The sequence below is a fragment of the Xiphophorus hellerii genome, chromosome 9, assembly GCF_003331165.1.
Source record: "Xiphophorus hellerii strain 12219 chromosome 9, Xiphophorus_hellerii-4.1, whole genome shotgun sequence".
NCBI classification, from domain to species: Eukaryota; Metazoa; Chordata; class Actinopteri; order Cyprinodontiformes; family Poeciliidae; genus Xiphophorus; species Xiphophorus hellerii.
In genome coordinates, this window is record NC_045680.1 from 26,621,130 (window position 1) to 26,637,242 (window position 16,113).

Consider the following 16,113-nt stretch of genomic DNA (forward strand, 5'->3'; position numbering starts at 1 on the left):
TATATATATGAAACTGCCTGGTGAGACGTTTGAAAAATAACTTGGTAAATCCAGAGCAGCTGATTGCATTCTAAGCACGCAGGCTGTGTTGTCATTGCGGTGTTGTTACCATAGCAGCGACGTGACGCCATACCGTTTTGCAGTGATTTTTCTGGACTTCCTCTCTCTACCCTGAAAAAAGCGCCGTCTTTTCTCGGCTGCGATGAAAACAAAGGAAAATAACCCAGGATTCTCCGCCGCTAACGGGTTACTGGCTGACATTTGGTCCGTCCTTCCCTGTCGGGCAGCACCGCGTCCCGCTAAACCACCACCGGTGTCACACGCAAGCGCGAAAATCTGACGTGACGCTCGTGCCACAGTCCCATTCAGCCGCTCGTCGGGACCCTCCCTTCAGACAGTCGTGCGTATGAGCTGGTAGCGAGACAACTGCCTCCCTCCTCCGACCCCTCCCCCGGAGCTGTGGTTTAACACCAGCCGGCAGGTTAACGGAAGGAAATCAATAGGCAAAGCGACCTGGATTGATTTCCTGCGGCAATGCGAAGATGGCGAGAGTCCTTAACAACTTGCTGTTATTTCTGATCAGACTTGCGCTGAAAATCAGAGTTTGGGGATACTGGACGCTGATCTACGGTTATTGTGCTCTCTGCACCACCGCAGCCCTGCTGAAACTTTGCTGGAACATCGTGCTGAGACCGACAACAACCTTCCAATGGGGGATACGTGAAACTCCACCGGCTTGTCTGAATGACACGTCCTTGGGAACTCATTGTTATGTTAGGATCAAGGTAAGACGCGCGCGCCGTCTCGCGCCCGAGCTGGAACTCATTGTGTTTGAGTCCCTCGCGCGTGTGTTCACGTGTGCTCGCACACCTTTTTCGCCCCCTTCCGCACCCCCTCTTTCTTTCGCTCTCCCTCTCTCTCTCTCTCTTTTTTTTTAACCCCCCCCCCCCCTACCGCTGCGTCGCGTCGTGACAAGCCGGACAGGGCCTGGTTCAGTTGAGCCGAATCGTGAAGCGGTCTCTTGTTGTTGTGTTGTTGGCTTGGCGGAGCTCAGGTGGCGGTGCTGAAAGAACAGCTCCTCCTCCTCACTTCTCCGCTTGCAGCGGGGCTGCAACCTGCCTCCAAACAACCAACCTACAGCTACAGGACGTGTTAAAACGATTATGTAATTTAGTATGTTGGTCACTAAATCCTCCCGCAACAAAAACGTACAGTGTGTAGGAGAGTTTTCACCCCCCCCTCCCCCTCCCACCTCCCCATAGTAATCTGTCACAAGTACAAGCAGAACTCGGGATTCAGCTGCAGACTGTGTTCACTGCGTGTTTTAACAGCTGATCTGGGACTTTGTTGATAATCCGTTGAGCAGTTCTGCCCAAAGAAGTGCTTCACCTCTTTTATGTTTTGCAAATAAAATACTGATCTGTAGAATCAATATATTCAAGTGAAAATACATAATGCAGATAGCAGTAAAATGAAACTACTGATTGTTGAGGGGAGGCTCCAATTTGAAAACGACACACTGCTTTGATCCATAAACATGATTTGCTCTTGTGACCTCTGACCCTCCGATGTTGGTTTTGTCAGTGTAAAGTTCACTGGAGATTTGTTTTGGACTTGAAGTGCTGCAGTCGAGATGATGCCCTGTGTTCGTCTGCCTGTTCTTTTTCCCAAACAGCTGAATCTAGTTCAAATGTTTATGTGCTGCACTACAATGCCTTTCAAAAGTATCCACACCCGTTGGATTTCCTATGTTTTGTCACTTTACAACCTGATACAGTAATGTATTTTACTGAGACTTTATGTAACATACCAGATAAAGTAGTGCCAATTTGTAAATAGCATTTTTCAATTTTTCCAAACCTAGTTGTTCTATCTGTATGTTTAGGTCAGGAGGGCAGCTACTGTCTGAGGTGTATGGAGACACATTAGCACCGCTATACACATGTAGCTACAGCACAGTTGCAAGAGTTGATTTTACTAGTAATTTAAGATAACCTGAATATTTACAAGTTTGATAGACTGAAATTGCTACCTACTGTCTGTCAACCACTTTGAAAAGTTTTTTTCATACTGTGACATCTTTCATCGTCCCTCTTCTGTTTTTTGTTTTCTCCTGAGAGCTTTCATTTCTGCTTCTCCGTCTTTACCTGCCTGTCATCAGATAACTCTACTCAAATGATGATACTAAAAAAAAAAAAATCAAGCAAAAGCATGTTCTCAAGTTTGATTTTTTTTTTTTCCCCACCATTTTCTTGGCGCCCTCGCTATCACAGTGCCCTGCCTTTTGCACAATGACCATAAACTGTAGGGTCATCGTCCAGCTAGAAGCTAAGCCTCTTACTGACTCTCAAGTCTTTGCCAACCTTTTAGATACTTTCTTCCAGGATTTACCTAGATTTAGCGCCATCTATCTTCCCATAAATTCTGAACGAAATTCCGAATAACATTGTTTAAAAGTGAGGGTGGTGTGTTCAGGGGGATGTCTTTTCACATCCCCCTGAACACACCTGTTAGCCCTGTTAGCTTTTTGGCCTCTCGTAGTATTATGTAGGCTGAAAAGTTCTGTTTTGGTCTCAACAAAGCCTCAAGAAATACCTTTTTTAAGTTATGTTTTAAAACACACACTAACCTTTTCACTCAAACAGGCATTATTGACAGGTGGATCAGAGACACAGATAATGAAAAAGCGTATCTCCTTCTTTCTTCTTGAATCTACAACAAAAGGTTATGGGAAAACAAAAGGCACAGGTGGATGTAAAGTGATTTAAAGCTACAGTATGTAGGCCTGTCGCGATAAACGATAAATCGATTAATCGTACGATAAATTAAAACTATCGACGTCATTTTAATTATCGGCATTATCGTCTCTTCCGGCCTTTTTCTCTTTCTGTTAGTGACAGTGAATGAAAAAAGGCTAAACTCCGGTGCTCTCCACTGACTCCTCCCTTCCTCATTTCCTCAGTGTAAAGCCCAGCGCACACTACACGGTCTTAAAGCTGTCGGCCCATTTTCAAAACCTGACAGACCACACATTAGCCGACAGAAATCCTAGATATAACGGTTCGATCGGGTTCGTTCCTGCCCTGTGGTGTCCAACAATGGGCACAAAATAATGGCTACAAGTTCAGTGAACTAATTTTAAAACCAGGCATTAATCAATGCTTTACTACAATCTACCTGCAATGCATGTGGCTAGTGTCAGCGTAAAGTCCTGACTGAATGAAAATCATTATAACCTATTTTTGTCACGTTAACGAAGAGCAGCTGAAAAGTTACCGGGTTTATCAACTGCGGTAGTAATTTCGCTCCAACTCCTCCTCTTGTCATTTCTATATTCTTTGCATGTTGAATAAACATTAATGTTGTTTCCACATATCATCTCCAATGTCCGCTGGACTTCGGGTTGCGCAGTTTCAGCTGTTTGGGATTCCCCGACGTAATTTCCCCTCAGAAAGCTCGGAGGAGAATCCGCGCTTTCTGATTGGCTGCCTGTCACATTCAACAGGCTGCGTTAAGCTCCCAGTCGGGAAAACCCTGATTTAGATCGGAGCGGCAACGACGATCTACCGTAACACACAACACAATCTTAGAAAGACCAACGTTCTAAGATTGTTGTAAGGGGAAAAATAGGAGCAAAAAATCATGTAGTGTGAACTATTGCATCAGGTAGTCGATGTGCCCATTTTCTCTATTTAAATCTAATTATTACTGAAGGGCAACATAATATACAGACTTCACAATCTGCACTCTTTTGGTTGAATGCAGTATTTATTTCCACTTTGGCTTTATGTTGTTTAGTTTTTTTTTTCAAGTGCGTTTTTTGTTAATGGAGACAGAGAATCCATTTTATTTTCGTTTTTGGTTGTTTTGTTTATTTTGTTTATCAGTTCCAGTGTTTAGTGTTCTTTTGAAAATAATGTGCATCTATCTTTGGCAAGAAATCACATGCATTATTACGTCATTTCCATTAAATCAGTGTAAAAAGGTCTTCGAACAATATTATCGTTTATCGCAATAATTTTTGAGACAATTAATCGCTCAGCAAAATTTGCTATCGTGACAGGCCTAACAGTATGTCACATTTTACAAAATATGTTTTTGTCACCATGTCCTGACAATATGTTATGAGACAGATAATCTGTGAAAAAAAATCAAGCTCCTCCACCTCCTCCCAGTGCTACTGCTGTCTACAAAAATGCGCCTCCCCTGGTCAAAAAGCCTGGAGGAAGGACTTCGCGCTGTCTATTAACCTTCTGTATGCTGCTCAATGTGCTAGAGGAGGGAAAAAAACGAACAGAACTGTTTATGCACCTTCATCTATGCTCACTAGCATTATCATTTGTGTAGCAAGCAGCAGAGGGTGAGCACAAGAGTGATTGCCAGCACTAAGCACCTCCTCCTGGTTCTGATTGGTTGTTTCACGACATAATGATCATTTTAACAAATATGTAAAAAACATAGACATTTTTAAAATAAAAGTTACAAACTACAGCTGTAACCCTCGTGACATAGTTGAGAAGTAAATGCAAAGACAGAATTCAACCATAAGGAGCTGCCTACAGATTTATCTTGATCATAATTTTTTGTGTTGTAGATTGACACCTATCCCAAGGCGCATTAATCTTTTCAGTGAAATATATTCAACTCGTCCACTGCAGATGACATGCTTTATTTCCTTAGGAGGCGCGCGTGCGCTCACCGCTTTAACATTAGCTGATGCTCAGTTTTTCACTCGAGGTACAGTAAATCATGAAATGCTGAGTCGGTATTTTGTGGCTGGGTATGAAGAGGAGGATGAGGTTGTCGCCGCAGGTTTGATTTGTGCGTCTTTCCGTTCTGCAGGAGTCTGGCCTGCGGTTCCACTACGTTGCTGCTGGGGAGAGAGGAAAGCCCCTCATGCTGTTTTTGCATGGCTTCCCCGAGTTCTGGTAGGTGTAGCAGTGAGAGCACCACCCCGGGTCCAGCTGCAAACATTTACACTCTGCATTTTGCATACAACATCCATTGACTGTATCACTTCTTCACCGTAAGGCTGCCGCAGCACTGTTTATTATCTGCATTCTGACTTCAGCAAAAATCCATCCCAGTCTTATTCACAGACGTGGATTATAATTGGCTTGGGTGGGATAGTGAGGGGGGTGTTTCAGGATGTCCTTATCCTGAAATGGAAAAAAAAAAAACCCATCTATATGCTGAGGATTGTGTCCTGGAGTGAAGCCAAAGAGCTATAAGCCTGTCCATATCTGTAGGATGTTATGTAGGCTGAGGGCTGAAAAGGGATTCATTTAACAGTAGACAGGAGAAGTTTCTGCTTCACTCTCCATCTCCCTGATTGGGATGATGAACTGAGCTGAAGGTGGTCAGAAAGATGCAGCTCTTCCTTTTTGAAATCTGTTCACTTACTTTTCGAAAGCCAGAGCAGCGTACGGAGGATCGTACAGCAGTACGCATAACCCTGCAACATTCAGGATGTTGTGAGATAGACCAAAACAAAGTAGTGAACAGCTGTAAAAGGATTTAAAGTCAAAAAGTGTCCCATGTGCTTGTATTCAGTCCTAATTTCCTATTCAGTGCAGGTCTGAACTTTGACTGGACCATTCTTATCAATGAATATGGTTTAATCCAGCTGTGTCCCAATTTTTGTCCTGAGGGCCAAGTTAAAAGCTCCCTTTTATTTTGGTAAATGTAAAAATGTATGTGGCGTTCTTTTTTTTTTATCTGTTTAAATAATAAACTAAAACATGCAAAACTTTATTGAAGCAAACTAAATTGTTGGAATGTTTAGATGCAAAATATAAAAAAAGGTGGTTTCCTGATTAATGATATTGAAAACCTCCCAAAACTATTCTGTCAAAACTGTCAGGGTTGTTTCCTATTTTTACCATGTGTTTTCAATGAAAGTATAAATAAATATCAATAAATTTGAAAATATGTGTGCAGTTTAGTGATATAAATCACACTTTTTTATATGACTGGATATAAGAATATGTCCAGTATATCCAGTTTATATCCTGCTGAACACATGAGAAATGTGAATGTTTTTCAGCAGCAGTATTTGTGTTTGTAGAGCTACAGTATGATTGTTGTGTCATGCAGTCAAAGTCATACAGTTACCTAAAAAAAGAAGTAATAAATGGTTTGAATCATCACTTTTATTGTTATCATACCAGTACCACAAAATATTGTGATAAAACTTTAGGTTCATATTGACCATCCCTACAGACCACTAAAGGAAGTACATTTAAAAACATAAATGACGGGGTTAATGAAAAGTATTTGAACTCTGGTGGTAAGACTGCAGGAGTCAGGGAGGAGTTTGGTCAGACCGTCAGTTCCCGAAACCAGGCACAAAAAAAAAAAAAGTAAAAGCGACCGCGGACACGGTAAAAAACTCCCAGGGTTCAATGGACTCCGTCTCTTAAAACAGTGGGAAGGTTAATACTTGCTTAAAAGTTATTTTCAAAATCTGACAAGCCCCACTTGAATGGATATTAAAGTTTATTTTAAATATGACTACGACCTGACAGAATCACAACCATACATGTTTCTCTTCAGGTTCTCCTGGCGCTACCAGCTGCGTGAGTTCAAGAGCGAGTTCCGTGTGGTGGCTGTGGACATGCGCGGCTACGGCGAATCCGACCTGCCGCTCTCCACGGAGAACTACCAGCTGGACCACCTGGTCACCGACGTGAAAGATATCGTGGAGTACCTGGGTAAGAAGCGCCTCCCTGTAATCTCCAGAGGGCAGGCTGTGTTGTGACTGTGTCTCAGGTCAAATATAAACTTGTTTATCAGTCTGTGGTCTTTGAACAGCCCTCTGGCCTGCAGCGCACACAGCATGACAAACTTCCTGTGAGTCAGCCTGATGACTCCATCCTAACACAAGCAGGGAGCAAGCTGGAGGCTGTCCTCACACACCACCACCATCATCTGACAATTATCTGACCAGAATAGCTGCTGCCTTTCCCCCCCTCCTTTTACTCTTAAAACTAATGCAGATTTCACACTTTAGCTCCTTTTTAAGGTTCTATTTAAATCCAACATTGAAGTGTCGCTGAAGATTCAGGTTCTCAGCTGTCACTTCAGAACTAACAGTGTGCTAAGTGGCTACTTTTGCAGTAACTACAAGAAACCTGATCTAATTCGAACGGTCACCTTCTGTTTTTCCTGCAGTTGCTGTTGTTCATTAAAACGGAGATGTCTGTATTTGAAGAGGAGACGGAAGCAAAGGTGCTTTTTGGCACATCAGACGTTCCTCCATGTATTTCATATAAACCAGTTACAGAAACTATTTAACCAGTTAAAGAAACACGAGCTTTACATCAATGTCCAGCCCTGACATATTGTTTCGCTTTATCAGAACAATTAGCAGGCGCACACACTTTTACTTTTGCTACATCTCACTACAGAAGGATTTTCTCAGCTTGTCCACCATCTTGAACACTAATGGGCGTTTAGGTTTCAGGGAGTTGATTCAAATCAGTGGCAGGAAGCTGAAAATAAAGCTGATTACAGAGGCTGACGGTCAAAATGGTTTATCAGCACAATTACAACATTTTGCTGACATCTTCATTTATCAGTTCTTTAGTTGTTGTACCTTGTAGCAGTATTTCATTTTTAATGTGCAAAGTAAGCATAAATTCAACCATTCAAACTTGAAAAAAAAACATTGAATGTATTCCAGTTAGACTATGGTTGAAAGCCAGTAACATTCATCATATTTCTGATTTTTTTTCCATTAACATGAGACAAGCGATGCAAACTTTTGCTTTAGAAAATAAAGGCTAACTAAAGGCTAACTCTGTTCTGCTTCAAATTGTTATCCTGTTACGCAAACCAAGCCGAGGCCAAGTTCTTTTTCTCTTTTCAGATGAAAAAAAAATAAAATAAAATTGTTTAAATGATGCTGACTGATGTTATTTGTGTCTGATACTGAAAATGGTTTGATCTGAAATGTTTAAAGTGTGATAAACTAGAAATCTGCATGAGGGAGAGTCTTTATTTATGAGACTATGTCCACATGGTGTAGTTTTGATGAAAAGGAAAATGTTGTGTGTGTGTTTGTTTGTTTCCTTCCAAGGGTACAACAGGTGTTGCCTTGTGGGCCACGACTGGGGTGGAACCATAGCGTGGCTGTTTGCCATACACTACCCTGAGATGGTGACCAAGCTGATAGTCCTGAACTGCCCCCATCCTTCTGTGTTCACAGGTACGATCTCGCCACGAGCACATCCTCATGCGTCGCTCTTCATGCTTCAAAGGAAAACCAATTTTCCCTCGTGCTAATTAGAGAAACTCCAATCTGGCTCGGAATATTACAGGAATTATGATCGTTAATTAGGAGGCGTCATTACTCCGATTGCGTGTCTGCATCTAGCTGGCAAATCTTCCTCTGCCTTTGGGGGAGCAGGATGATGAGGAGCTAATTACAGGGAGGCACGCACAAAGCAAGAACAGCAGGTTTGACTGCAGGAGACGGGGCGGCAAAGTCAAATCCCATCCTCCGCCCTTGCAAGTGTGTGCAAACTTCCCATTAATTAAAACCAAAAATGAAACGTCTCCCTTGCTCCCCCTCTTGTCTGTCTTCTCTTTCTCCTCCAGACTATACTCTGCGTCACCCCAGCCAGCTGCTGAAATCCAGCCATTTCTTTTTCTTCCAGCTGCCCCGCTTCCCAGAGCTCATGCTCTCCATCAACGACTTCAAGGTGGGCTTATATGCTTTTCAAGGTCAAGCTTGTGTGTATGTGGGCACACACTTGTGTGTGTGCGTGTAGGGGTGTGTGTGCACTGGCGAATGTCGCACACTGTTGCAGTGTTTGTTTTTCTGTGTCAGTGTCATTGGTAGACATGCACTCCTGTGTACAATCTACAAATACTCACCTAATATTCAAAGTGTCCCCCATTTAATAGGGTTGATACCTTTTTCCCTGATATGTAAATGATCAGAGACAATTTCAGATTTGTCAACAGATTGGATTTCAATTATTTTGCATAAATAGAGCTTCTTAGTGCTGAGGCTGAAGCTGCATTGGCCTCTTTCCTATGAGAGGAAGCTGGTGCCTTATTATCGCCTTATTAAACGGTGCTGCAGTACAGTTTCTGTCCCCTACGACGGAGTGTTAGGGCCAGGCTAAGAATGAAACAGTAAATTATAAGAATAAAGTCATAATATTATGGGAATAATGTCATAATACTGTGAGAAAAAGTCATAATATTGCTAGAAAAGTCACACGACAACGAAGTTGAAATAATACGAGAATAAATATCTAATAATACAAAAAGTAAAGACAATATTTTAAGAATAAAGTCGTAAAAGTACCAATAGAAAGTCCTAATATTACAAAAATGAATACAGCATTGAAGTCAAAATAATATGACTAGAAACGTTTTGCTTAAAGGTTTTAGATTATCTAATAAATGGTGGTATCAGACAAAAACACCCAAAGTTGATTCAAAAATTCAGTTTTTAAAGCTTCCTGAACTTGCAATATCTCCATACATCATTATGGAGGACTTTTGGCTTTTTCTACTTTCAATTCAGCCTCGTTGAAGATCAACTGATCACAAGGGATGAACTCTTCAGCAGCTTTTAAGTTAATTTCACTTAATAAGTGAAATGGTTGTGAATGATGCAGACTGATCATATTTGTGTCTGACATTGAAAATGGTTTGATCTGAAATGTTTTAAGTGTGATCAACTAGAAATCTGCATGAGGGTGAGCCATTTCACTTTTTTTCTTGAATTTTAGAGATCCCTGTTGTTTTGGCAGCAGTTTTGATAATCAGCTTTAACAGTGATCCCATATTCAGTTTGAGTTTTTCAGGTTTAGAAGCACAGCATGAGATGCCTGAACTGCAGCTGAAGGTCGTCAGAGCTGATCTCACCTGCGATGCAGCTTCTCTGTCTCACGTTACGGGAACGTCGGCCGTCCTCCTGCAAGTTTTCTGCCGATCAAACTGCTCCAGTGTCAGTCTGCTGTCTGTCTGTCCTGCAGGCCCTCAAAGCCTTGTTCACCAGTCGGAACACCGGGATCGGGAGAAAGGGCCGATGGCTCACTGCAGAGGACTTGGAAGCCTACTTGTATGCACTCTCACAGCCGGGAGCTCTGACAGGAGCTCTCAACTATTACAGGAATGTCTTCAGGTAGGGGGGCTGACTCATATCTCATATCTTTTTTATTTTTCTTTAAATAAAAAAAAAAGAAGAAAGATTTGGAGAAAAGTCTTCTAAAGGGTCTGAAAGCATCTGGGGTAACTCGCTGACCTGCCCCACATACACAGTAGCAGGATGCTTTTCAGCCACCGTGACCCGGTTCTGTTGACAAAATGTCACCTGATTGTTTATTGCTTTGTTTAGCCAAACTAACAAACCTTTTAAATGCTCAGAGTCGGACTGTGTCACAGTCCAATATGATAAAACCTTTTGTATCCTTAAAGGGACAGTATTATGTAAAATTTACTTTTTTACATCATGTTCCAATGTTATTCCTTTATCAAAACCATAACTGGAGTGTTCCCTGGATTCTTTCATGCTTGTTTGAGTAATCCTTTAATCTCCATGGCAACCATTCACCTGTGCAAAACGCCTGGTTGGACCTAGCTGCAGTTTCCAAGCTTCTAAGCTCTGCCTCACAGAGCACACCTCCCCCACGACTTCCCCTCTCAGGTCCTTCAGACTAGCCAGCAGCAATTAGCAAACAACTGGTGAACCTGCACATCTGCTGAGTTCAGCATTAGAGCTACAGTACCTCTCAGTGCAACGCTGGTAGAAACATTATCAAAAGGTTTATAGAGTGGCCATGTTTTGATGACTTCCTGCAGGCGGAGTTTCATAATAAGCAGGAGTTTTTAAAGATACAGCTGCCCAATTTCAAGGAGTTTAAATTTTAAAGTTAAATTTCTTTTAAGTCATATTTAATATGTATAGCAGTAGTTACTTGATTGTCCTATAAAATACTACTGAAAGATGCCTAATGCTGCCCCTTTAAACCATATTTCTGATGTCTGCTGTGAAATTTTTAAATATTTTGGAGTAATTACCATTTTAAAAAGGTTTAACCGCTTTAGTTAAAGTGCTTGTCACAAAATCTACAACCACAAAGTAGTGCATGACTGGGAAGCAGGAGAAAAATATGGTTTTCAAAACTTTCTTCATTGTAAGATACAGTAAACTCAATGAGATTGGATGGAGAACATCTGTAAACATTTATTTATTTTCTGGTCTGCCAACAGATTTCCCATTTGGTTTAACTCTTGACTGTAACTGTACCATTGTAACAGAGGAACATACTGTACAGGGAACAGCTGCATTTATACTGAGACTTAATACCAGTGGACTTTTCTGACTAATTAGAGGACTTCTCAACATAGCAGGGTTTAGTCTTACTGACTCGTTTGTGTGTTCAGTGAACAAATTTATTTCTATAGCAACAAGAAAGTTAAAAGTGCTTTTCACCATAAAAACATAATACAGTGACCAATTAAACATTATATTTTGACATGCAAAATTATCAAGCAAATATACCTCAAATATATTGAGCAAAGTTCTTTGACCTTTCACATCTAAACAGGTGGGGGTTTAGCTTTGATTTAATTGAACTCAGTGTTTCAGCAGTTTTGCAGTTTTGTGGAAGTTTGTTCCAGTTTAGAGGAGCATAAAAACTGAATGCTGCTTCTCCATGTTTGGTTCTGAGTCTAGGGAGTTATGCAACATGTGCTCCACTTCACGATTATGCTCTACTTTGTGTTGGCCCACTACATAAAATTTCAAGTAAATACATTATTACAATTTGTGCTTGTACTGTTGCTAAATGTGCAACAATTCATGGTGTAAAATCTACTTATCTGGTAAGTCACCTGCGACAAAGGAATGAGTGACTATGATTCTTTATAATCAAATAGCGTATCCGAACTAGGTTCAACTCAGGAGGAGCAAGGGAAACACTGTGTTGAACAAAACACATATTTATTACACATTCTGACAATAACATGAGCAGAACAAAATAGTCAATGCTACTACTAGTCCTAAGTCAAGTCAGTCAAGTTCAAGAGTTTTTTTTTCCCTTTGATTTGTTTTCAGTTCCGTTCAGTTTTCAGATCTGGATGTCATACTGTAGCTACCCGGGCAGCGTTAACATGTGCAATCCCACCAATCAAGTGGAACAGAAGAAGGTTCTTCTTTGGCATCGTCGTGGACACAACGTGAATCCGCTCTTTTGGATCCTGGCTCGCCGTTCTTCATGTCTCTCAACACACACACAAAAAAACAACCTCCATGTAGCAGAAACATCTTTCACTATAGTGTCATATACAATTTTAAGTCACTTCAGTGAAAGTTTAACTCCTCACTCCGTGTAGATACAATTATTTCCAGCTGTGATGAATAAATTTAGTCTTTTAGCTCTACAAAACATTCCGACATAATATTCACTGAATTGACATCAATATCTTCTTTTCAGCACTCTTAAATCCGTACAGTGGAATGAATAACAACTCACTGTCACTACTTCATCAGTATCAGCATTTCAAAGAGAAAAGGCGCAACATCAGCAGAATAGCCTTTGTGAGTTAGCCATAATAAGCATTGCTAATTCACATACAAAACATCATGTAGAGAACATCTAGAGAAAATCTATTTCTATTTCGGAGAAATAGAAACACACAAGACACACGTTTTAAAAACAATCTGTATAAATTAGCAATAGTAGGAAATTAGCAATAGTATCTAAAAATAGATTCTATTTTTAGATGACAGTATCTAAAAATACTATCATCGCTGACATAAGTCTACCAAATATCTGCATCATCCTGCAGCTTTCTTTAATAAACTATCCACTTCTGTTAGCTGAAAGGAGGAACAGGGAAGAATATTGAAGGGCATGTACTGTTTTTTTGTTTTTTTTTACATGTGAACTGTGCGTGCATGACTGGGCAGGCCATCTGCTCCCTTCTCAAGCAATGAGCTTCCTCAGAATGGCTTTCATCTGCTCACATGAAGGAAATTGTTCTGACCCATGACCACCAGGGATGTAAATATCAACGTATAGTCATTCATTATTCATCCAATCATTTCATATGTATTGATTAACCCTTTAATGATGTAGCTGAAAACACACTGTGTGGGATTTCACTATCACTATAGTGCAGATAATATAAACAGGAGCATTTCAGTTGTTCAGGATCTACTGGGCCTGTTTCAGGCGAGCTCAGAAGTCTCAACTCAAAAGGAGTTGAGACTTTTTTCTAGAGCTGTGTGGCCTCCTGACCGGAGACCATCTCCTTTGTTCCTTGTTGTTTTCGTGCCAGCTCTACTGCAGTTTGGTTCACTTCTGGCTGCAGTGTGAACGTAGCTTTAGTAGTGTGTGATTTTTAACACACTGCTTGAACGCCCCCCCCCCCCCCCAAACATTTCAGAAGGGCACTTTTAGTCTGAAGTTAAAACGGCCTGTGCTCTAGCACCACCTAGTGTCTATCTGTGCACATCCCTGTTCTTACCTACCTATTTCAATGGCATACATTGAAGTTTGCAGGTTTAATGTGAGAGAATGTGAAAACATTTAAGGAGTATGAATATTTCTGCAAAACAATTTCTTTTTTTCTTCTTCTTCTTCTTCTTCTTCCACATGTCAGCTAAAGTGTAACTTGTATCTGTTTGTCTCCAGCTCGCTCCCTCTGAGCCACAAGCACGTCAGGTCTCCGGTGCTGCTGCTGTGGGGAGAGCGGGACGCATTCCTGGAGCAGGAGATGGCCGAGGCGTGCCGCCTCTACATCAGGAATCACTTCCGTCTCAATATCATATCCGGGGCCAGCCACTGGCTGCAGCAGGACCAGCCCGACATTGTCAACACCCTCATATGGACCTTCCTGAAGGAGGGAGAGGGACGCAAAAGCTACAGGAACTAAACCCGCACCGCACCCCCCCCTCCCCCCCCCTTCCCTACCTTCGTCTCCCCCCAACACCCACCTTGCACCGTCCCCACTCTCCCGGAAGCCTTGAATATGCCTGTGATACCAAGCAACATAGTGATGATGCAATCATTCTTTACATTTTTTCACATTTTAGATATATTTTTTAAAAAAAGAAGTCAGCGAAGAAGAAGGAGAGAATCAAAGCACACCTGTCACTCAAGAGGAGAGGACACATGTTTTAAGATACTTTTTGCACATGACAGCGACGTATCCGCCTTAAAAGTTTTGTCGCTTTCAGCATTACAAATGTGTGGCGAAATCTTTTTATTTATTTATTTATTTATTTATTTGTTTGTTTGTTTTTATTTGTGACCTGTATTGTGTGGTGCCTTTTAACTTTGGGACGTCCCGGGGCGTCGCGGCGTGTCGTTGTCCACTGTTCTCGTGTCGCTCAGCTGTATTTCGGGCTCAGTTCTCTGGGAGTCCCCCGCCTCCCAGGGCTCTTTGTTCATCAGGTAGTGTTTGTCAAAATGGAGGTTTCTTTTTTTAGTATTTTATTCTTTTTTCTCCCTCGGAGATCTGCTCAAACATAGAGAATGTTAACTTGATCTTCCTGTAGAGAAATGTTAAGTGACGGTTGCCTATTGTATTATTTTGTATCTCTTCCTACACACTGCATTTTGAAACTCACTGAGCCAGCTCGATACCGTTTGATTTTCTAAATAAACTGAATAAGTGTCTGTCAGACTGCAATGCTTCTTCGCATTTTCAGCCTATTTTTGGGTGACTATTGTCGTCGGGTGTTTGAAGCTATAAACAGAATCTCATGCTCTATGTTTTTGCGCTTGTAGCTGTCTCACCAGCAGTCACTGTAAGCTTTTACACAGAGGAGATGGGGGGAAAAAAGAGCAGAGGAGGCTTTACTAAATTTATCAGAGTCGAGTGACGCAGCAGTTTGAAGCTTTTTCTGCAGAACAAACGTCTGGATAGTTGATATTTATAACTTTCCTCTGTGCCAAAGAAAAATGCTGATGTAGAGTCATAATCGTTTCACATAAACGGCTTTCAAAGGGGTGTCAGCACAATCACACTGTTCCACCTGAAGATGTAGATTGGGCCGGTTTCAATTAAAAGAACTAAACTGGAAAGTTCTACTTTTATTTTAGATTGCTGAACTATACACCTGCACTATTGTTTGAAATTAATAAACTTTTTTTTTCCCCTTTGAAAAAATTGTTTTTGTCCCAATGAATTCATATTTAACCCCGGCGGCTCTCTGCAATGACAACAAAACAGATGTTTGAATCCTTGCACCAGGCATTTGCAGTGTTGTATAGTAACGAAGTAAAAATACTTCACTACTTTACTTAAGTATATTTTGGAGTACTTCATACTTTCCTGGAGTATGAAAATTTTTGATGACTTTCACTTTTACTTCACTATATTTCCGAACTTAATTGCGTACTTTTACTCCGATACATTTTCAATGTGTGGTTTAGTTACTCGTTACAAAAAAGCGAGAGAGAGAAACGCAAGTGTTTTGATCCCACCTACTGATTAGCAAGTAGCAAGTAGGCTACCGAACAAAGTCCGTAGCCTGCTTGCCTGGGCTTGTTCATCACCACCAATAGGATACTTCTTCTTCTTCTTCTTTTCTATTATGGCGGATCACAAGCAACTTTAAGGTGCATACCGCCACCTACTGTACATGAGTGTGTAGAAGCATTACTTCATATCTATTAAATTCTACTTTTTAATTTTGTATTCTTAAGATAAATAAACAATGCTTTCCTTAATTTGTGAATATCTGTTATGTTTCCTTCATTTCCTAATATACCTTTAAGATTCCATTCATGCCCCATATTTCTAACTATTCTCTTTAATTCTTCCCTTTCGAGTTCATTTGACTTACAGTTCATCAATATGTGTTCTACATTTTCTTTCTCTCCACATCTCTCACATTTATCATTATTTTTCCTCCCTATTTTATAAAGCATGTCATTTAAGTAGGTATGACCTACTCTTAATCTACTAATTATTATTTCTTCTCTTCTGTTTCGTTCATTAATGCTTCGAATTCAAACTGACTTTTGTACTTCATATAATCTTCTTCCTTTCTTATCTTCATTCCACATTTTTTGCCATTTCTTGATTTCTTTACTTTTAATTAGGATACACCTGTTTCGCTTCTCCCATTAAACACAA

General features: G+C 40.8%; 1 protein-coding gene across 2 annotated transcripts; it reads left to right on the forward strand.

Moving 5' to 3' along the window:
- Positions 1-144: 144 nt before the first annotated feature.
- Positions 145-14,098, forward strand: ephx4 (epoxide hydrolase 4). 2 transcript variants are annotated; one of them, XM_032573243.1, is made up of 8 exons: positions 145-785; positions 4,843-4,928; positions 6,556-6,713; positions 8,081-8,209; positions 8,661-8,705; positions 9,996-10,144; positions 13,662-13,913; positions 13,949-14,098. In XM_032573243.1, the coding sequence occupies exons 1-8, from the start codon at positions 543-545 to the stop codon at positions 13,994-13,996; spliced, it is 1,110 nt and encodes a 369-aa protein (XP_032429134.1). In that variant the 5' UTR covers positions 145-542; the 3' UTR covers positions 13,997-14,098. The 2 variants fall into 2 exon arrangements, with proteins under 2 accessions (XP_032429134.1, XP_032429133.1); XM_032573242.1 differs by having other exon boundaries at positions 146-785; positions 8,602-8,705; positions 13,662-13,912; positions 13,950-14,054.
- The last annotated feature ends 2,015 nt before the right edge of the window (positions 14,099-16,113 follow it).

Coding starts and splice junctions, on each gene's coding strand:
- ephx4 (XM_032573243.1), top strand. CDS start 543: ATGGCGAGAGTCCTTAACAACTTGCTGTTATTTCTGATCAGACTTGCG. Junction 4,929..6,555: donor CATGGCTTCCCCGAGTTCTG/GTAGGTGTAGCA, acceptor GTTTCTCTTCAG/GTTCTCCTGGCGCTACCAGC. Junction 10,145..13,661: donor TATTACAGGAATGTCTTCAG/GTAGGGGGGCTG, acceptor GTTTGTCTCCAG/CTCGCTCCCTCTGAGCCACA.